This window comes from Gobio gobio, assembly GCF_949357685.1.
Source record: "Gobio gobio genome assembly, chromosome: 7".
Taxonomy (NCBI): Eukaryota; Metazoa; Chordata; class Actinopteri; order Cypriniformes; family Gobionidae; genus Gobio; species Gobio gobio.
In genome coordinates this window covers 45,730,069-45,751,760 of record NC_137103.1, presented here as the reverse complement: position 1 = coordinate 45,751,760, position 21,692 = coordinate 45,730,069, and the positions used below count along the sequence as shown (strand labels likewise).

Here is a 21,692-nt window from a genome sequence, read left to right as displayed (position 1 = left end):
CGTTTTCACTTTTTCACGTGATGGGAATGACCAAACTTTGGAACGCTCTGACATGTGAAACTTCCTCGCACGAGTTTGCGTTTCCCGTCTCCAGTATTCACATGCGTTTGAACGGAAGTCAACTGAATGAAAAGTGTAGTGTGACCGTCCCTTAATGTTCCTAAATGTGAACGTACGGACAATTTCCGAAATGTTCCAATTCAAATGATTTATAAAATGTCCATACACACAAAGGGAATCGTATGTGGGTAATAAATTAATGAAATTATTAAACGTAACGTAAAAGCAAATGCTCATTTGCTCATATAATTATATTAATATATATTGTGATTGTCTATTTATCTTTACATTTTTATAAATGACATTGGATTATTTTAATTACTGGTATGAGTTCAAAAGGTTAGAACATTTTCACGTCAATTTTTGCCTTTATAAATTCCGATATATTCCGCACATCTGATGTAGGATGAATTTTTTTTTTGGAACAAATTCGATCGCACATGCGTTTTATAAATGAGGCCCTTGGTGCAGATCCCAAAAATGCAAAAAACAGTTTTTAATAGCAGGTAAAAATGTTCAAATACACCCGCCATTGGTAGATATGGCAAAAAAGTTAATTTTGGACCCTACATGAGTGTTAACCATACTCACAGAGGCCGTATGGTAGAGGAGCGTGGGGCGTATCTCATTATCAGCAGGTCTGGATTCACTTCCAAAGGAATAAAGCTTCCACATTTCTCATACTACTGCAAAAACACGTTGCATATAAAAATATTCTATAAATAATTCTGCTGTAATATATTCAATTACTTAAACTAAGATTGTGAGCTGAATTGAAAGGTCTCAGCATGCAGTAAAGCTGTGAGCATGGCTTACACAGCCTCATATCCTTTGTTTTCACACTGATTTTTTTCTTCCTCTTCTGAAAGTGAATACAAGAGGCTAATAATGGATTCTCTGTGTTACTCCGCATGCCACAATGACAGATGCAAACAAATCGTACAGGCGTGGTGCAAACATTCCAACTCCATCAGGTTGTTTCATTATTCATGTATAAGATGCACAGTTGTACGGTACCTGGTAAGCAAAGCACAGGACCGCTGCTTTAAAAATTACAATTTCAGTCTGACCAAATGAAAGATTGGAAAGTGTAGGATTTCATTGGCTTCGCTGTACCACACCATAGAATACGGAAACGTGAATTCACAGTGAAAGCTATGGCAAAACAGGACACCGGTGACATGAGGTACTAGAGAGTCAAAAAAAGTGAAGTGTCTTTTAAATTAAACAGGTAATAAGTAAAGGACCGTCAGGAGCACAACAAAGGTTGAGTAGGAGGAACATTATGTGCACATTATAGAATATAAATTAGTCAGAAGTACTGAAAATACAGGACAGCAAAAGTACAGAGAGAAAACAAACTAGGTGCAATGCCATTGGCTCAAGGGTCATGTGATGCAGTGAAGGATCATGGGTAGAAATTAGAGAGTGCCCATTCCAGTGACCTCAGACGTCAGCCTAGAATAGTTAAGGGAAGAGGAAAAAGGGGACGGGTAAGGAAAAGATAGAAAAAATAGATAACATAAAATAATTCTGAAAGCATTTGACACTTCTGTACAAGAATTTTTTTCCGCCTTGTTGCTCTCCACGTTGAGTAATAATCATGCATTTCTTTCGATTCGGTCAAGCTGAAAACAATCAAGCCACTGTCAAATGTAAAAATAAAATCTTTTCCGCCTCTAAAGAAACACAGTTTCCAACATCTCCTCCATTCCGACATGCATTTGTACTTCATTACAACATCTGCATCACATCACTAGCTCCTTGCCAACAGCATTGCTAAAAATGCTATTGGATGCAATCCTTTTTTTTTTTTTTTAATTATTATTTTTTTTTTTTACATTTTTTCAAATCATGTTAGGCTTTGCTGTCAAACTACAAGACTTATGCAGCAACCATACTTAACTAATCTAATTTAAAACAATAAATAAATATATATATATATAACAAGATCCAAGCATTCAGCATGCTAAAATACTACACTGAAACACTGCATGACATGAACAAATCATACTACAGTTGTCCTGCTTTAAATTTTTTTATTTTATTTCAGTAGTCTGTCTAACATGAGTGAAACTACTGATGAAGTTGACCATGGGGTTTAAGGGAAGGGTTGGTGAGTTCTAAGGGAAGATTGTATGTAAGGTTTATTGGGAAACGGCTGCTGATAGCTTCAGATAATGAAAGCAGTTTGGGGCTTCAGGATGTAGTCATTGATGAGGGGTCATTCCACATGGCTGCCACGTCTCTGAACCTGCCATCAGAACCGTGGGAAAGCAATATGCATTAGTATCGCCCCGGCCGCTTACCCTGCAAGCCTCAATATCACACACAAGAACAGATTTAGAGGGTCTGTGGCTACGCATCTCTGTTTCCCCAAACACATCGCTAGGAAAACAGAACACTGTTGCATTTGTGATGAGCCTAACTGAGCTTCTTTTAAGAAACTGTGTTGAGCTAGAACAGCAAGTTAGGTTACTGCAGTTTGGAAGAAAATGCCAACACACTGATGGGCTCACCTTGCGTTGATGAGGTACTGGGCAAGGCTGATGTTGGCGGGGGTTCCTGTAATGGTGATCTGGCGCTCTGATGACCCTTCCATGGCATTAGCTATTTTGATCTGCGCTCCAGACATCTGACGGATCTCGTTGATTTTGGTTCCCTGGCGCCCGATTATGCAGCCTATTAGCTGGGAAGAAAGCGCAAAGGTTCTTAAAAGACTGTCAAAATGTTACAGAGAGTATGATCCGTTTTTTTAGTATTCAAAACATTTGAGTAGAGTAGGTACTGTAGGTATGCTTGAGTTTGGTGACAGTAAGCTAATCCATGTCAAAAATCCTAGAAATGCTAAATGAATTTTTTGGAAGCAGACCTAATGGGATTAAAGAGTCAAATACGATCCAACTGGATACACTAGAGATGGAAACATAGAACCGAGTCACACTTACACTACTTATTTTAGGATTTTTGACAAAGGACTGAGAGTGAAATGAACATCAATCTTTATACTCACATCATTGGGAATGGTGAGTTCATGAGTACTGGCCGGGGGACTGGCATCCAGACCTAGATCAGAGAGCAGAGGGAAGCTCGAGAGACAGCCTAGGATAAACAGCACTGCATACACAATCATGATGGTGTCAACACTGAGCGTGAGCTTTAGAAGACTGGTGACCTTAATGGACCAGGTGCAGAGTGCAAGGAACTCTTAGTCCTCCAGAGAATTTTTATAAAGGGCTTTTTTCACCTTAAACCATAAATATATCTAACTCACACTTGTCATCTGTCAAGGCGACAAGTTTCCTATAGTAGTGTATGTCCTTGGTCTGACACAAACATATATTTGATGTGTGTGTGATATACTGTACGTGTGAATAGCAAAGCATGTTCTACTCAGCGCAAGGCATTGGGTTTGCCCTTAGTAACAGCTTTAAACTGAGCTTGTATAAGATAGTGTTTATCAAGATGAATACGTAATGAATGGCTTGATGGAAGATGTGTTGTGGTCTGTAAAATCAAAACACTGATATGGTTCTCTTACACTAGATTCTGAAGGGCAAGAAAGAACACATTTTGTGCCACTGGTCATTTCTTTCGAGCATAAAATTCTACACCATTAGTCCCCTGTACGTGACAATGTTGCATAAGCAGCAAAAAAATATTTTATCCTGGGTCTTGGCAGAACAGGATTAGGTGCTTCAGAAAAAAGTTGACCGAAAAAACAAACCAAGGAAAAAAATAAAAATAAATGCAAGGTGAGTTAGTATAACAGTAAAATGTAATTTTCTGAAATTTATTTTAAATTTAAGCTTTTTCCTCAAAGTTAACCCTGAAGTAAAAAAAATAAATAAGAAATAGTGGGTAGCAATAATTAAATAATTTATGGATATATTGTTTAATAAAATAAAAAATAATTAAACACAAAAAAAAAATACTAACCAAATAAAATAAAACACTGACCAAACCAAACAAGACAAAATAAAAAAAGACAAAAAACAAAAGAAAATAAAGACTACATAAAATAAAAAGGCAAAATGAAACGAAACAAGACAAAAGGGGAAAAAAGAGACAAAAAAGAAAATACAAAAGAAAATAAAACAAAACAAGACAAAAGGAAACAAAACAAGATGAAAGGAAACAAAACAAAAAAGAAAAGTAACAGACAAAATGAAAAAGAAACCAAGACAAAAGAAAACAAAAACAAGACAAAAGGAAACAAATCAAAACAAGACAAAAGGAAACAAAACAAAAGAAAGAGACAAAAGGAAACAAAAGACGACGAGACAAAATAAAAAAGGAAACAAGACAAAAGGAAACAAAAGAAAACAAGACAAAAGAAACTAAAAGAAAACAAAACAAGACAAAAGAAAAAAAGGAAACAAGACAAAACGAAATGAAAGAGGACAAAACTAAACAAAACAAGACAAAACTAAATGAAAGACGACAAGACGAAAGGAAATTAAAAAAGAAAACAAGACAAAAGGAAAAAAAACAAGACAAAAGGAAACAAATCAAAACAAGACAAAAGGAAACAAAAAAGAAAGAGACAAAAGGAAACAAAATAAGACGAAAGGAAACAAAACAAAACAAAAGAGACAAAATAAAAAAGGAAACAAGACAAAAGGAATCCAAGGAAAACAAAAAACAAGACAAAGGAAACTAAAAGAAAACAAAACAAGACAAAAGAAAAAAACAAGACAAAAGAAAACAAAAGGAAACAAGACAAAAGGAAACAAAACAAGACAAAACTAACTGAAAGAAGACAAGATGAAAGGAAATAAAAAAGAAAACAAGACAAAAGGAAACAAAAGAAAACAAAACAAGACAAAGCAAAACAAAAGCAGTAACATAAATTTTTAAACAAACAGCACCCCCCCCCCTCCCCCCCAACAAAAAAAATTGACAAAGTGAAGAGCAACCACCACGGGCATGTCATGATGCTTGACATGGAACGAGAAGGAAAGAGAGAGAAAGACAAAGAGAGCGTCTCTACAGGTACAAAGAGAAGGAAACTTCAAAAGGGCTCGTGGGTACGTACCAGGGAAAGCAGGGGTGGTCTGTCCGAGGGGGGTAAAGGGGGTTTGCTGCATAGCCAACTGGTGGAGCTTGGTCAACTGCTGAGGGTTTGGAGGGACAGTAGAGCTAAGAGGTTATTGTTATACGACAGGTCACACCAAGAAATCAAGAAACTAAACTAGAACAAAGAGACAAAGAGGATAAGAAGCCATGACACACTGTGGTGGAAGAAGAGCAAAAGAGAAAGCTGAAGAGATAGAAACTTTAGTAGGACTTGGCCTGACTTGGTGGGTTAACCTCATCTGATCGCTAACTGACCTTTGCTAAGCCCCACCTTAAATTATTACCACCAGCCAATTAAACATGTTACTGGGATTTTTTTCAAATTTTTTACTACTTCATTCCAGACCACAAACAAAGATCCAATCAAATATTTGATATTTTAATATATATATATTGTGTATATTATTTACTCCACATTTCATTGAAAATGGTGTAGTTCACAGAAATGTCCAAATTAATTAATTGGACATTCTGTGAAGCTTGCCTGAATGAGCAACAGTAAACAAAGTGGACGGAGCTTAACGAAAGGTCAATCAGACTCTAGTACAAATGTCATTCCGACGATACATTTCCTTGTTTTAAGATCAAAGGCGAGTTTAGTTTGTGATTTTAAATACACAGAATGCCTCAGAAGAGTAAACATGCATTAGAAGGTGACGCTATTACCAAGGAAAATTTGTCCCCAAGACACACGCCTGAACCACGAGTGCTCCGTTATTTATCAGAGATATGAACATGTAAGTGCTTGGACAACCTTCAGAGGACACACAAGCCTTCCTTATAAACAGTGTTTGAACCAGAGCAGACTTGCACTGGATGTTGTTGTGTATGTGGACAACCCCCTAAATCTGAGTTGGAAGGGATGTCCAACCTCTACTTGAGTTATTGCAGTGTCAGCTGAAGCGTCTCTCAGCATCAATCACTGCCAATCTTAAATGAAAAGGACTAACACGGCATCTCTCCTTCACTCTGAAAGATATTCATTCAGATGATCAGTAGGGAAAACACAGCTATCAGGATTAAAGAATCATCTGGATTTTGAGCATGAGCATGCTTCCATTTTGAAAAGATCAGTGGTTCTCAAACTGGGATCTATAATGGTGGTGTTATAGGTGGAAAATACTTTAAATTAAATATTTGTATTTTGTCCTTCTCATTTCCCATCTATAGACACTCCCATTCAAAAGTGTGGAGTCTGTAAGATTTTTTCTTTAAATTAGTCTCTTATATAGCCTGACAAGCCAGACCCACATCAAGATGTTGGGTCTGGGAACTCACCATTGGCGGGGCTCCCGTTTATCCGAGGGGTGGAATAAACGGTTGTCTTTCAAATTCCCTCTGCACGCAATAGGATAGCGCTACAACCAACCAGAGCAATGAAGAAGGTGAAGCGGAGCTAGTTGAGAGATTAAACTTTTGCCGTATCCGGTCGGCAAAACTCCGAACACATCTTCCTTTCTTAAGAATAACTTCAGTGCTGTTCTTTGTTCTTTTCTCAAAGAAAAGCTTCGTCTTCCAGAATCGCAGCCAAAGCTGATTCGAAAGACCGCTGTTCGCCAGCTTCTTTGTTTACAAGTAGCACGAGGAACCACGTCAACTCTGCCGTCATTATGTTAAGCCCGCCCACCGACTCTATACACGATGTGATTGGCCAGACCAGAGTTTGGTTTTTCCAGCTCGCAAGCCAACGAAGAGTTGCTAGACAACCCTGGCTGCAAATTACGTTTGCTGCCGCTAGGGCGCGTCTAGATTTCTAGGCTCTCTCTTATGCTCACAAAGGTAGCACTTATTTGATCAAAAATACAGTAAAAACTGTAATTTTGTGGAAAATTAAATAACTGGTTTCTATTTGAATATAAAATGTAGTTTATTATTGTGATGGCAAGGGTGAATTTTCAGCATCATTACTCCAGTCTTCTTTCATATATCATTTCAATATGCTGATTTGATGCTCAAGAAATATTTCTTCTTATTATTATTATCAATGTTTAAAACAGTTTTGAAAATGAACAGCATTTCATTGAAATCTTTTGTAACCTTCTAAATGTCTTTACTGTCACCTTTGATAAATTGAATGCATCTTTCTTTCTTTTAAAAAATAATCTTACTGACCCCAAACTTTAGAACAGTAGTGTGCAATTTAAATGCAGCTTTTTCATTGTAAAACTAACGCAACAGGTGATTATTCCCAAGCTGTGTATGCTAAAAATAGAATGTCAACCAAGAAAAAGGAGAGATGTAATTCCATTTGCCTGGTTGTGATACTTATATAAATAATGTAACAAGTCTGACAGAGGATTTGTTCTCTGTAAACTATTGATGCCTTTTCGTCCTTTGACAGAACTACAGAAACGCCATGACTGCAAATGCGGTTTTATATTTCTCACAGAAATGTTGATTTGCTTAACGATGCAAAACAAAAAAATATGTGAAAATGATCAGTGGTTCATGATGGTCTGAAAAGTTTGAGAACCACTGGAGTAGGTATGCACGTCACATTTGAATTACCACAGAGCGATACGGGTCTCGGAAGTAAATCTATGCGGACCATTTAGAAAATGACAAACGGTGCCATTTCCTCCAACAGGCCAAGTCCTTAGAAGTTCGTTTTACATTTCGAAGGGCTGAAGTTGAGCACATTTTCAGATTGTAATGCGACAAAAAAATTACACATCAGAAACGTCATATTAATATTACTGCTTAATATTAATAGAGAGGTCCACACTGAAAACTACATAGCCATGCAGACTGCTGACGGTGCTGGGGGGAAGGGGGTGGACGGCTGGGGACTCACATCTGGGTGTGGAATGGCATATTGTCCCTGAATTGTGTAAGCCTGTGAAGACGGAGAGGGGGAAAAAAGAGAAGAAAAATCGAATCAACATTTTCACAAGGCTGCAGGGCCCATTAAACACAAGAACTAACTGATTCATACGTGCTAAAGGATCTATTAATATTTCACAGAAACATTTGGCTTCAAAAGCTGAAATTGTCTTTCATATTTTACGTGAATAAATTTACGAGTAGTTATACAATAATAATATTCAGTTATTTAAATAATAGAGGCTTCTCCACAAAAATTTACAACACTCCTTCTGGCTTTTCTTATCTGTTTGTGTGCTGGTGCACAGTATTAAAATATATTTTATACTGACAGCAAATAACAGATTGTTTGGGTAAATATACCCAGCAATAAAATCTATTACGGAGCCATTCGAATAGATGAATATATAACATCCTTCAAGTTTTCTATTTAAGACAGCACACTTTCTTATCCTCATATCAGCCAGTATCATATTTTCAAAAATAACTTCATTTCCTGTACATGTTCCAGAGAACTTCAATTCAAAGTGTCACACTGATGATCATGTTGTATTTCACGTAAAAGCCGTGATGTGATGTTATTGGATGAAGTGCCCGTGAATGAGTTATGCTAAAAAGATGTTGAGAGCTTTGTTAAAAGGATATTATTATTATTCATCAATGGAATGTTAGAATAGTGGAACTTTCGTGTTGGTTAGCGAATGAGTGGGGATGACTTTGTTGGATAGCATATCCATTTAATATTTATAACTTGACATTTCAAGGTTTATTGGAATCTCAAAATAATGCAAATCCAGGTTGTTTTGAGTTTCTAGTGATGCTACACTTCAAGCCTTGAAAATATTAAAAGGATATGATATTTGCTCTGAGAGGGAGGAGTTTATTTTGCAATAAGAGTGAACAACGTCGATCTAATATAAAAATGCACTCAAAGCAGCCAGAATGCATTTGTAGCATGTAAAGGTGAAGTGTCCAATTTTATATTTATCAAACGTCCCAGTTTCCTGAAGAGTGTAACCAAACATTACTCTGTTTGTTAGAGCGGCCCATCATGTTGATTTCCGATTTAAACAAAGGCTTTAGAAAATTACTAATATAATTATGCAGTAATAATAGATTTATGTCCTAATTTATTGACTTTCACACAGAATTTTAGGGCGGTTTAAACCCTTTGTTTTGCATGAGTACAGTTTTTCACTTTGCCTCATTCCAAAAGCATTCATATCTTAACTTTGTATGGTAATGGCCGAAATGTTTGGAATATGAAAATGAAGTGAAACCAAAGAAATGCACATAGTTACACGCAAACGCACATTATAGTATGGATGCACTAAACAAAGTAAATAAAGTAGGGATGCACCGAATCCAGATTTTTGTGGTTCGGCCGAATACCGAATCCACTGGTTAATAATAATAATAATAATAATAATAATAATAATAATAATAATAATGTTACATTTATATAGCGCTTTTCTAGGCACTCAAAGCTCTTAAAGCGGTTAAGATTCTGCCGAATCCGAAACCGAATCCCGAATCCTACTCCCATCCTCAGTCCATTATCACAGTAAACACATTTAATGAAGTAAACAACATCCACAGCAGTGTATATTTCATTTTATTTTAACTGTAAAAAAAAAAAAGAAAAGAAAAAAAGAATAGGCAACATTATGCCAGGATAACTGTCCTTCCTTTGCCGTCCCTGAAATTGCTGCATTTTGTAGATTCCTTCATGCACAACTCGTATTCTTTCGGATGTTTCTTACACAAATGTTTTAACAGTGGCTATTGTTTAGGGTCCTTGTCACCACGAGACAAATTGGCATTGAAAATTGAACATGTAGCTCGACATGAATCGCCTTCTTTTGACTGAAAGTACTGCCAAACAACACTTTTTCTGCTCACAAGTTCCTTTTTCACTTTCTCAGCCTACTTCATTCGAACGGTCCACCAAGTAAACACCTTCCCGTAATCAACGGCGGCGCCATTGCATCGACTAGGGATGTCACGGTACCAAAATTCCAGAAGTCGGTACCATCAAAATTTTGCGGTACTTGGTACCAATTTCGGTACCACAGCTAAATGTTTTTTTATTTATTACATTTTTTTATTTAACTATTTAAAAAATTTTTTTTTAATGTATTAAGTTTATTATTTATGATGATAATCATTATATGTAAATAATACATAAACGCTGTATGTAAAGGCTGTATGCTGTTTAAAAGTAAATATTGTTTAAATAAAAAGATCAAGTGAAAAATAATCAACCATCTAGGCATAATTATTATTATTAGTAGAGACGTATTATTATTACATAGAGACGTAGCTAAATCTACTGTATGCTACAACAGTAGCCTAATATATTGCCAATTTTCAAATTTTTTAAACCAAACTTTTATTTTGACAGTTTGCCGTGAAGATATTTGAGTGTCTGTGTTCATGATATGACAGTTTTCTCAAATGAAAGGGCAAATTCTCATGAAGTGATGGTTTATGCGTTCGTGTCCTCATATAGTGACACACGACAGAGACTACAAAGATAGCGCGCGAGTGTCACACACGCGTGTGTGTGTGTGTGTATGGGTGCGTGCGCTCTCGCCCGCGCATCGCCCGACCGGCCGTCATTCACACAGAGAGGCAGAACATGCAGGAGTAATATTTAAATAGTACATTCTGGAGTCCTGTGCTTAGATAAACACGGAAGCGACTGAACGCAGCTGCAGGTACCAAATACTACTCGGGAGTCGGTACTACCGGTACTACAGAAATGCTGGTCTCGTCACATTTTTATAATTTCAGTACCGACTTGGTACCGAAGTACCGGTACTTGTGACGTCCCTAGTGTCGACCAGTATAGCGCGCGTAGTGCAAGCCTAGGGTTCGGTTCGGTGGAAAAAAATTCTAAGGTTCGACACAGAAACCGAACCCCGTCAAAAAGCCCAATATTCGGCCGAATCCGAAGCCGAATCCTGGATTCGGTGCAACCCTATTTTAAAGTGAACTAAACTTTGAGCACCTTCCAAGAGGTCTTATAAATGTATTACTGCACCAGAAAGGCAAAATCATAAAAATGTGCATTTCATTTCATTTTGGCTTAAAATTCACTTTTTGGATGGCAGTAAAAGGCAATATGTGATGGCCGAAGAACAAACTCTCCTTACGGAGTCCACCGAGACCCCATTTGAACTCTCATTCACAATCTAAAGCTCCTTCCTCTCTGCAAGCATTACCCTGGTTAGGATGGTGTGACAACATGCGAGTGAGAAGGTGAGAAAACCTGAGTGAACTAACAGGCAGTGGCTGGTGCTGCAGTAAAAGGCTGAGGTTGGCTGCGGACGCCGCCAGCGGGTCGGCTCTTACCTGGCCACCTGAAAAAATGACGGGGGTGGAGGCGGGCTTTGGGCGGTAGGGAATGGTGGCACCTTTCGGTGGGGACTAGGAGAGGGGAAGAGGTAAGAGGCAGAAACAGCATTAGACCAGGAGACTGGTGCAGACAGGTGTGCGTGGTGGAGCGTTTGTGTGGTAAAGTTGTACGAAAACAAATTCAGGCATGTTGTGAGACCCCAAAGTTTGAAGATTCGTATTCGCTAGGGGTGTCCAATCCTGCTCCTGGAGGGCCGCTGTCCTGCAGAGTTCAGCTCCAACCCCAATTAAACACATCTGAACCAGCTAATCGGGGTCTTACTAAGCATACTTGAAACTTCCAGGCGGGTGTGTTTAGGCAAGTTGGAGCTAAACTCTGCAGGACAGAATTTTGACACCCCGCTCTAGGCTGTGTTGCCCAAACTGTCTACTCTACAAAAACTACTTAAGAATCTCAGTATACAGTGTATTAAGTTAATCTGTAGCATTATTCCATGATAAACGCATTGGTACACTACATTGTTGCCATATGACCTCAACACGTTGCATGCGTACTTCAGCGAGTCTAGTTATGTTGAATATAAAAAAAATTATTTTGCATTTTTATGTTAAAAAGTCATGGCTGATATTATGTCAAATTCATTTGTCACACTGGAAATGGAAGGTCAAATCAAGTGCAGTGAATTTTGGGTACAATAATAACTGTAGTTTGCTGTATACTGCGCATTTGTAAAGGTAAAATAGCCCTAAAATTTCATCCACACACAAAGGATGAGACCGTACCTGTTTGTAAGTTCGCAGGCGATCTAATTACATTAGAAATATGTCTGTGTCTATACAAGCGAACAATGAAAATCATTCGATAACATCCAATCAGAGCACAATTCACCTCAGCAGGAATTCAGCCCTGCACATTGTTGGTGGATAAGAATAACATTTAAATCAATAAACCGAGATGGCGGAAGCAAGCCAACGGATGCTTTGTGTTTCTCATTAATCACAAATAAAACAATGTAGTCTCTCTTCGGCAGGGTGGCTGTAATGGAGTGTGGCTGTGTGTATGGTTGTGAATCCACCCCATTGTTATTCTCATAACAAATGGATTTCACCCTCCAAAAAAGAAAATTCATTCGTTACTCAGCCTCAAGTTGTTCCAAATCCAGACTTACTTTCTTCTGTGGAACACAAAAGGAAAATGCTTCACTGTATGTACTGGTTGTTCTGTTCCATGCAATTACAATGAATGGGGACTAAAGCTTTCAAGCTTTAAAAAGGATGCAAAATCATCTTTTTGTAGCATAAAAATATACATAAAAATATACCACTTCTGTCCTGATTTCTCTGAGGGGAGGGTCTATGTATGCGTTTTTCAGATCTTTTGATCTAATGGATCTGAAATAAGCTTGTACAATTTACATATGAACGCGCCAGAAGACGTTGAAAAACATATACGGAGAGCAGCAGCTTTCTTTTCTGCTCCGACAGCCGCAAGACAACGCTGAACGCTGTGAGTGCATGGTAGAAATAAGGAATGGTGAAAGAATTGTGCTTGGCAAGTTTTTCGTCTTCCAAAAAAACATTGGTCTCCAGCCAACAAAGACTAAGGGACACAGTGCAGCAGCACACACACATATTTAAATGTGAAAAATTAAAGATTAAAATGTAAAAGATTATTATAGTGTACATAAATATAAAAATGCCTACATGTCATATGCTCAGGGAGCTTTGGTGGAATCTGGCTTGTCCCGTAGATGGTCTGCTCGTGCACTTTAACCTTGCGCACGAGCAGATCCGTTTCCTTTTTCCTTTTTTCTGCTTACAAATTCCATGTGAATAGCAAATCCGCCATGGCGCGAGTGCAACTGGCTTTTAAAGGGAATGGGAGATGATACTGATTGGTTTATTGTACGTTATGCCCAAAACATACCCATTACTCATTGAAGTGATGCACTTTTCTATATTGCACTTGTGCCATGTGCTTAGATTGTTAAAATAGGGCCCTAAGTCCCCTCTGGTTAGCGCACTTCCCATAATGTTTACGCATTAGGCCAGTAGGCGGACAGTAGGCGGTCTTTAGTGGCTGTTTGAACATTCGACCCCATGAGTATTTACAGTACGAAAGCAATCCGGTCTAATACATTTTCGACTACCTCTGGAAGTGGTTGAAAGTGGACAAGCTCAAATTGTTTTCGACCCCGTTTACAACTGTATTTAGCGTTGTCCACTTGTTATCCAATCAACCTTGGAAAAATGAATTCCAATGATTTCATGCCAACTGTAAATTTCAGTCATATGGCTTCAAAAGTCAAACAGACTTATATGAAAATATTATAGTGCTTTTCTGTCCTTTTGGGCTTTTGTGTTCAACAGTGTAAAGAAAGTCACAAGGGTTTTAAATAATATGAGGGGGAGTATTGAAAGACGATTTTCATTTCGGGTGAACTATCCCTTGAACAATACTGTGCAATACTGTACCTCCAGCATGACCACACATATCTGTTTGACACACTGGATGATGGCTTCCGGGGTGCCGGAGATTGTCACTGCGCGCTCTGTGGAGTTAGGCAGCATGTCCCCTGCTACCTGAACCTGAGCTCCTGTGGACTGGAGAGAGAAATAAAACAACAGTCTGATTCAGACCATCCACTGATAATGATGGTGTGATCTGCTCTGAGACCACACAGCTCTCAGGGGAACGCTGGGACAAATGTCGCCATCTGCATGCAAGCATATGCTTCCGATGAAGTCATTTAAAAGACAAGAACATAATCAGCATTTCCACACAGCAGGGGTCTTCAAGCTTTTTTAGACCAAGGACTAAAAAATTGCATTTTTAGTCTGGGCTATAATAGCATATGTTTGGTGGTATATTAATATATACTTGTGAGTTTTGTGGCTTTGTGGTTGAAGACTCCTGTTTTACAGTATTGCCCATTTTTAAATTCTATGGCAATCCATGATCTGACAGTGAAAATAATGGCAGTTTCGTACCTCTCTCATCTCTTTGATTTTTGAGCCTCCCTTGCCAATGAGGGAGCCGCACTGACTGGCGGGCACCACGAGGCGCAAAGTGACAGGGGGCTTACTGGTGGCTGGGCTGTTGCTCATGGAGTTGATTATATCCTGAAGAAATATCAGAAAGTAATTGCATAATAAGCAATAAAACTAAATTACGTAATAAGCAATAACACTTTAACATCGCTGCAACAACAATGTGGATAATCTAATCAGAATTCAGAGTTGAAATTACCAATTTTATGTTATTTGGTTTACTGTTTTAGGGTTTGTTTGTGAAGATGTTTCTGCATTGAAAGCAGATTAATCTTATCCTTATGGTTTGTGTTCATCAAGTTCCAAATATAAAGAGAAGAAAATCAAAACTGATGAAGTACTGTTAATTTCAAGGGACTTTTAATAATCGGATTATTCAAAAATGTGTACTACCAATTTGAAAATACATTGTTTGAAAGAAAGTAATACTTTAACTCAGTAAATATCCATTCAATTGATCAAAGTTACAGTAAAATTAGAGTAACCAACATAAATGCTGTCTTATTAAATTTTCTATTAATCAAAGAATTAAAAAATGCATATTAGAATGATTTCTGAAGGATCCTGTGACACTGAAGATTAATGATGCTGAAAATGTAGCTTTGCCATCACAGGAATAAATTACATATTACAATATATTAACATAGAAAACAGTTATTTGAAATGTTAATATTATTTCACAATTTCAACAGTAAAAAAAACAAAAAACATTTAAAAATCTTACCGACCTTTTGAATGGTAGAATATAGTATCAAAAACATTAAAAAAAACATTTAGTTTGTGTTAAGTGAGATTTTTAAATACTGTATTCAGGACAGCACCTCTTCAAACTTGTACGCGATCATAGCGAAGGCCTTAAAGATGGCATCTGTGGGTCCAGTGATGGTGACGATCCTCTCTGGACAGTTTCCTTCTGAGATGTTGATGCGAGCGCCGCTCTGTAAGATGCCAAATGTCAAGTTAACCCTCATGTTCTTGTTCTGCTTGAGGTCTGAGAGACTCTAAGACCCTTTTAATAGCTCAAAAATACACTTAACCCTCATCCTTCCTTCAGGCCATCTTGACCCGAAACTCATTTAAAAAATATATATATTAAAATTGAGAGTTCATCTGAGTGGTCCAAGACCCTAGGACTTTAGTCGCACTTGAACCACGGACAAACAAAAAATAATAGACTGAATTCGAGGAGTTTTGTGGTTGAAATGAAAAAAAAAAAGTAACAAATCCTTCCCTCGCGACCCCCATAGGAATGAATGGACTGCGAGGAATGCTTCAGTACACATAGAAAAACCTAATACTGCTCAGAATTCAAGCTAAAAATTTAAGCTAAGGCCATCTAGTGGCAAGAGTCATGAAATAATATATTATATTTTTTTTCACAAGAGGCCGGCAAAGACACATAATGCAAAACATTTTGAGCTGAATTTAAAGGGTTATGCATAAAATTGTGTTATTTTGAATTGAAGTTGAAAGAATGTGAAGAACGTGCTTAAATGACTATTTATTTATTTATTGATAAAATCTAGTAATTTAAAGGTAAATAAAATAAAATAAAAACATAATAAAAAATGCATTAAAATATAGAACAAATATTATCTAAATGAAATAACATAAGCTTTCTGGTAAAATAAAAATTAAGTATAATTTTAGGGCTTCGGGTCATTTTGACCCACGAGGGAAAGATTTGTTATAAAGTGCGAGGGAAGGATGAGGGTTAAAGGTGCAAGTTTGAAATACTTTCCTCGATCTTATCTTAAGTACATTTCAAATTACTATTATTATATTTATACATAAAACATTGAGGTCGCTGTGATTCATGAACATGACAGGAAACATACCTCTTCACGCATCTTCTTCACAGTTTCCCCTTTCTGAAGCAAAAAGAACGACTGAATATTTAGATTCAGTGCTTAAAACGTATACATACATATACATAAATACAATGTCCGTATCTGACATACCTTTCCAATGATGCTTCCCACTTCCTGCAGGAATAAAAAAAGAACCAATTAAATCTTTGCAAGCATAAGCAGAACATTTTGGCCATTCACAATTGTACAGTAACAGTGACCGAAAATGGCTCTATTTTATTTTCAGTCCTTGCTTACGGAGATTTAACGAGTCTAAAAGGTCACTGGTACTGACGACCCCTGATTCACCTTGGCCTGAAACAGTGGGTCAGGAGAGGACATGTCCCTCAGGCACACTCTGCAGTGACATCATCAACCTACCCCCATCCACTTCTCTCTGTACTGCTCTGCGGGCTCAGCTTACCTTGCCGTGCATGAGAAGCCGGATGGTCAGGGTCACATTCAGCCCACCCTCTGACTGGACTTTGTTGGGTTCCATACTAGGAGTGGAGGTGAAGCAGGAATATGGTCACGTGACAGGAAATCCCCAGGAGTAGGACGAGAATGATGGTTCAGCAGCCAACCAGTCACCTGCAAGGGGGGATGGGATAACCATACACAAGAGTCATAATGAGCCCAAGACTTCCAAGTGAGAAATGAAGACGGTTGCAGAATGTTTGGATCTGCTCAGGAATGAAAGCTTGGAATTAAAAGAATGTTCCTCTGTCGCTCGGCATCTGTGATTGACACAGAAAATAATTTTGACTTGTTTAAAATAAATACGCCACTGTTCAAAAGTTTGGGTTCGGTAAGATTTTTTTATGCTTTTGAAAAGTCTTATGCTCACCAAGGCTGAATTTATTTGATGAAAAAAAAAATAGCATTGTGAAATAGTCTTACAATTTAAATAAACTCTTTTCTATTTTAATATATTTAAAATGATTTTTTTTAGCACCATTACTCCAGTCTTCAGTGTCACATGATCCATCAGAAATTAATCTAATATGCTGATTTTGTGCTCAAGAAACTTTGATATTAATTTCTATTAATTTTTTTAATAGAAAGCATTAATTCGAAAAATGTATCTTTTGTAACATTATAAAAAAAGTCTTCACTATCACACTAATCAATTCAATGAATCCGTGCTAAATAACAGTATTAATAATAAATAATAATAATAATTTCTGACCTCAAACGGCAGTGTAAATAAAAAAAATAAAAATTTAGTTACAGTTAAACATTTTGAAAGTATACAGTCCATCCCAGAGAAATGTGAATCTTGTGGTTTTGTTAAAGCACTCACATGAATTATTCAGAATTTATTATTATCTGTTTGAGGTAGAACTACTTTTCAAGACGGATGTAATCATTTTATCTCACTAGCCTCGAGCATGTTAACACGTATGTCAAGCGGCAATGTACATTTTACATACGGTGTATGTTTTATTGCCTATTAATCCACTGCAATTACCTTACTTACATTTTTTTTAAATGACTTACAAGTCAAACTGTTTTCTGTGATTAATCAACCTTATGCAGTAAGCATAGCTTGTGTTGACTATGGAACATTCCTTCAACACCACAATGCGACATCATTAATAGCATTTTATATTCATAGTCTGAACACAAGAGGGAGCACTTCACAAGTAATCAAACTAAATATGTTTGTTGCCAGGCAGTAATCTTAAATTAATTTCAAAAGCTAACAGCCGCTGAGGTCATTCGGCTTTTAGCATACAGTATGAAGCACAGCTGAGTCCAATACTTCATGGGCTATTATGCCAGAGTAAGAAAATACATGTTTTACAAAAATTACATCTAACAAAACCGATCGCGTTAAAACAAAACTGACCTCCAGTAAACTCATGTTGAAAAAAAGACAAGAGGTTCAATGCCCAAAAATGCTATATTGCAATATTATAGGTAGGCAAAGATTGAATCTGTGCAGAATTTCTGCAAAAATGAAATACCTGTCACCAATACAATTAAATCTGCTTCACATGGTTATGATGAAGAGAAAATAAAACTTAATCATTTAAGAATAAGGAATCAAAAAATAAGAAAAATAAATAAAAATGTACATTAATAAAAAAGAAGCATCAAGCATAAATCTGCAGATTTCTGTGGGTTTACCATAAACAAGGTCATATAAAACTTATTTTCCATTTTGTGTCATAACATTCAGCTTATCCGAATCTGTATTTTTTTCGGTCTCTCTGATCCCTCCGACGATTTCTCATCCTCAGTGGTTATAATGAGTATCTGTCTGTACTCTCGTGAGGGAGGGGGGGGGTCCTAGCTCCTCAGCACAGCTTCGGACCAGTCCCTTTTTCAGTGATTTATGCCGTCATGTGGGTCTGGGGATCAACGATTGAGAGATTGAAACATTAAGCCGTCCCAGTGCAGCTGCCAGACCTTCCAATGGGGCGCAGGATAAAGAGAGCGAAAAGTGAACGATGGTGAGATTGGCGACTGTAAAAAGCATGATGAAAGGGAAATAGCATGCGTGCTCAAGGATGAGAAAGTTATGAGCACGAATGTTGGGGTTATGTGTGAGAGCGACGCGTCGAGAAAGCAAAGGGAAGATAAGAACAGATTCACATGGGTATATGAGATGAGATCTGCCAGCTGTCCGCAAATCTCCTGCTTAGCTCAGATTAGAATTTTTATGCAATCTGTGCTAAGAGCACACAGAAGCAACAAAGCCAATGGACAGAAGTGAACCAGCCTGTACTCTTACAAATGGACGTCCTTCATTTTAAGAAGCCCCTGACCTGAGAAAACCTTGCGGAAAAGAAGTGCGCTTAACTTGTAGTGCACTTTAAATCTATTAAGTATATTTTTAAAAACTGTACTTGCAGATAATATAATATTAATGTAATAAAAAGTGCTTTTAAAGAGAGCACACTTTTAAGGACAAGCACACTTTTAAAAACAAGTACACAAGTTTGTCAAAGTACATTTATAATCATGTTTTGGTAATCTTTTGTCAAGCTTTACCGAAGTACAATTATGTTGATTACTAAAGCACATGTAAAGTACAGGTCAGAAAGCACTCTCATGGTCAACCAGAAGTGTCAAAAGTATTCACATTCATTACTCAGATATAGAAGTATAGATACTAGGGTTTAAAAAGACTTCTGTAGAAGTGTAAGTATCAACTCAAGCTTTTTACTCAAGTAAAAGTGTAAGAAGTGCTGGTATCAAAACTACTTAAAGTATAAATGTAAAAGTAATGTAAGGGGAAAAAATGCCATTAAGGACAAAAGCTTAGGCCGCGCCACAGGGGCTTGTAGTACTACCTCACCTCCTCAAAAAAAAAAAACATTTTTCTAAAGGCCATAATGACTATAATGTTATATTAAAATTTGGGATGACCTAGGCTACCTGTTTCAGCCGCATATATGCCCATTGAAAATGAACGCATTTTACGACAATACAAATACATTAAAGGGGTCATGAACTGGCTTTTTAAAAATTTTGATACTGTTGTCTGAGGTCAACTTATTGTGTTCGCATGGTTTTTACATTCAAAAACATCATGATGAATAAGTAATAGGCTATTTTCAGAGAGCTTTGAGGCTCTCTGAAAAATGCTCGGGTTTGATGGGCGTGCCGCACTGAAGACTTGGAAGTAAACGCCCATGGCTAGGATTGGATAAGATTTACATATTTAATGAGCTTCTGCTCCCACTGTCAGTGACAGCGTGTGGCAAATGGCAACCGAAATAAATCGTCCAGCCCACAGCCAGGGCTAGCAAAATGTCTTTATCAAACAAACACAATGATTCATCTCATCCACCCGCGATTGATTGGAATGTTTATTTTTTATTTTTATTAACGTTACTTGGCCCGCCCGATCGATGAATATAACCGTGAACCGTGCGCGCGCCCTTGAAATATCGAGACAAGAAAGTAAACAACGCACATCAAGACAGTAATGAACCAAGAACACCACAAATAAAGTATTCTCCAGCCTGTGACAACGTGCTTGGGGTATGTTCTGTTAGACACGTACACAATCCATAGATATCAAACGATCTGTAACAATGCAATACTATCACATATTAAAAAAAAACATTTTTTACTCACATTAGTGTGTTGTTTAATTTGTTCATGTAATCTCATCCTGTCTGCAAATCCAGTCTCTTGTTTACAAACGACTCCGTGGTTAAATGAACATATGTGCAATGTCTTCCCCACATCAGCTGGATATTCATTAAAAATAAAGTTCATCCATGCATTCATAATACAGGAATCCAAATTCTTAAAAATCAGAATCCGAAAAGCTTATGTGGTATGTTTAAATTCGATGCTGTTTAGATCTATGCTGCTCTTAGCTGTCATGTTAGTGGCACAAGTCGGTGGGCGGGGCTACAGAATCAGGCGTTTTTCTTCTTCTGTTGAGGCGGTGCTTCACTACACTCACACGTCATAGCCAGGCACATTCTGAAATCGATCGCTTGCTGGGCCTGGTGTCAGTAAAAGCTTTTCGTTGACTAACAAGTATGTTTTCACACATCCTTACATAAGAATATCTTACAGGATATTCTTATATTACCTTGACCTTTTTATATATCAAAAGTTCAAGGGAAAGTTGATTTCTCAATTCATCAGCCCTTTAAAGAACCATATACGTGTACTACTGAGCATTATGTGATTTGTGTCATGTGCAGGTGCGATGGATCGCGTACAAACCAATAGAATGTCGGAATGGTATGTTTATACTTCTCATCCAACCACAATCAAATTCACTCTATCCGGATGGCGTGATTTATCTGGATAGGTGTTTTTTTTTTTAATGACGACAAGCCGGAATGAAAACAAGCCGAAATGAAATAGGCGTAACAAGGCTATTTTTAAAATGTGAGTAGAAAGTACAGATAATTGCGTGAAAATGTAAGGAGTAGAAGTAAAAAGTCACCTGAAAAATAATTACTCCAGTAAAGTATACTATAGATACCCAAAATTTCTAAGTAAGGTAAAGCATTACACCTCGTGTTCAACTCATTCAATTTTATATAAATTTAAACTATAATATATTACACTATAATTATAACTTGCGTGAAAATGGCCTTGTGGGTTTAGAGAAATGCTGTAGCAATCGCTCCAAGAATAAATCATGTAAAAAAGATAAGCAATTACATAGAACATTGGGTTGAGTACAATGCTTGATGTTTTATTCTTCTTCTAAGTTGTCATTGTATTCAAATATTTTCTATGAGTGTAGAAACTCTCACACAACAACATATTGGATCTGCTCCCACACCAACGCACTCCCTTAAAATACAAATCAGGAACATTGTTCTGGGTAAATGTGGTTGGAAGTGCCGGGCGTGAATTGGTTGTAGGATGCAGATATCACCGTGTGCGTACAGAACAGGATTAAGAGGAGTGACAACTGTGTTTAGCTGCAGTGTGTGCTTGGTCACAGAGAGCACAATGCTCCACACTTCTCCTCATGACTCA

The 21,692-nt window shown here is 37.4% G+C and overlaps 2 protein-coding genes across 7 annotated transcripts in view; one reads left to right on the top strand and one right to left on the bottom strand.

Moving 5' to 3' along the window:
• The window catches only part of tfpia (tissue factor pathway inhibitor a), a 1,059,262-nt gene that overhangs the window by 293,460 nt on the left and 744,110 nt on the right, over window positions 1-21,692 (top strand). The window lies entirely within an intron of this gene.
• pcbp3 (poly(rC) binding protein 3) overlaps window positions 1,909-21,692 on the bottom strand; it is a 78,722-nt gene continuing 58,938 nt past the window's right edge. For 2 of the 6 annotated variants that reach the window (XM_079820834.1, XM_079820835.1), the window contains 12 exons: window positions 16,648-16,814; window positions 16,335-16,358; window positions 16,212-16,244; window positions 15,195-15,311; window positions 14,314-14,445; window positions 13,798-13,926; window positions 11,320-11,394; window positions 7,934-7,975; window positions 5,099-5,177; window positions 3,074-3,126; window positions 2,580-2,749; window positions 1,909-2,314 (listed from right to left, as the gene is read on the bottom strand). In XM_079820834.1, coding sequence (XP_079676960.1) covers window positions 2,260-2,314; window positions 2,580-2,749; window positions 3,074-3,126; window positions 5,099-5,177; window positions 7,934-7,975; window positions 11,320-11,394; window positions 13,798-13,926; window positions 14,314-14,445; window positions 15,195-15,311; window positions 16,212-16,244; window positions 16,335-16,358; window positions 16,648-16,722 — 984 coding nt within the window. In that variant the 5' untranslated portion in view covers window positions 16,723-16,814 and the 3' untranslated portion in view covers window positions 1,909-2,259. Of the gene's footprint in view, window positions 2,315-2,579; window positions 2,750-3,073; window positions 3,127-5,098; window positions 5,178-7,933; window positions 7,976-11,250; window positions 11,395-13,797; window positions 13,927-14,313; window positions 14,446-15,194; window positions 15,312-16,211; window positions 16,245-16,334; window positions 16,359-16,647; window positions 16,815-21,692 lie in introns of all 6 variants that reach the window. The other 4 variants (XM_079820831.1, XM_079820832.1, XM_079820833.1 and 1 more) reach the window with 3 other exon arrangements.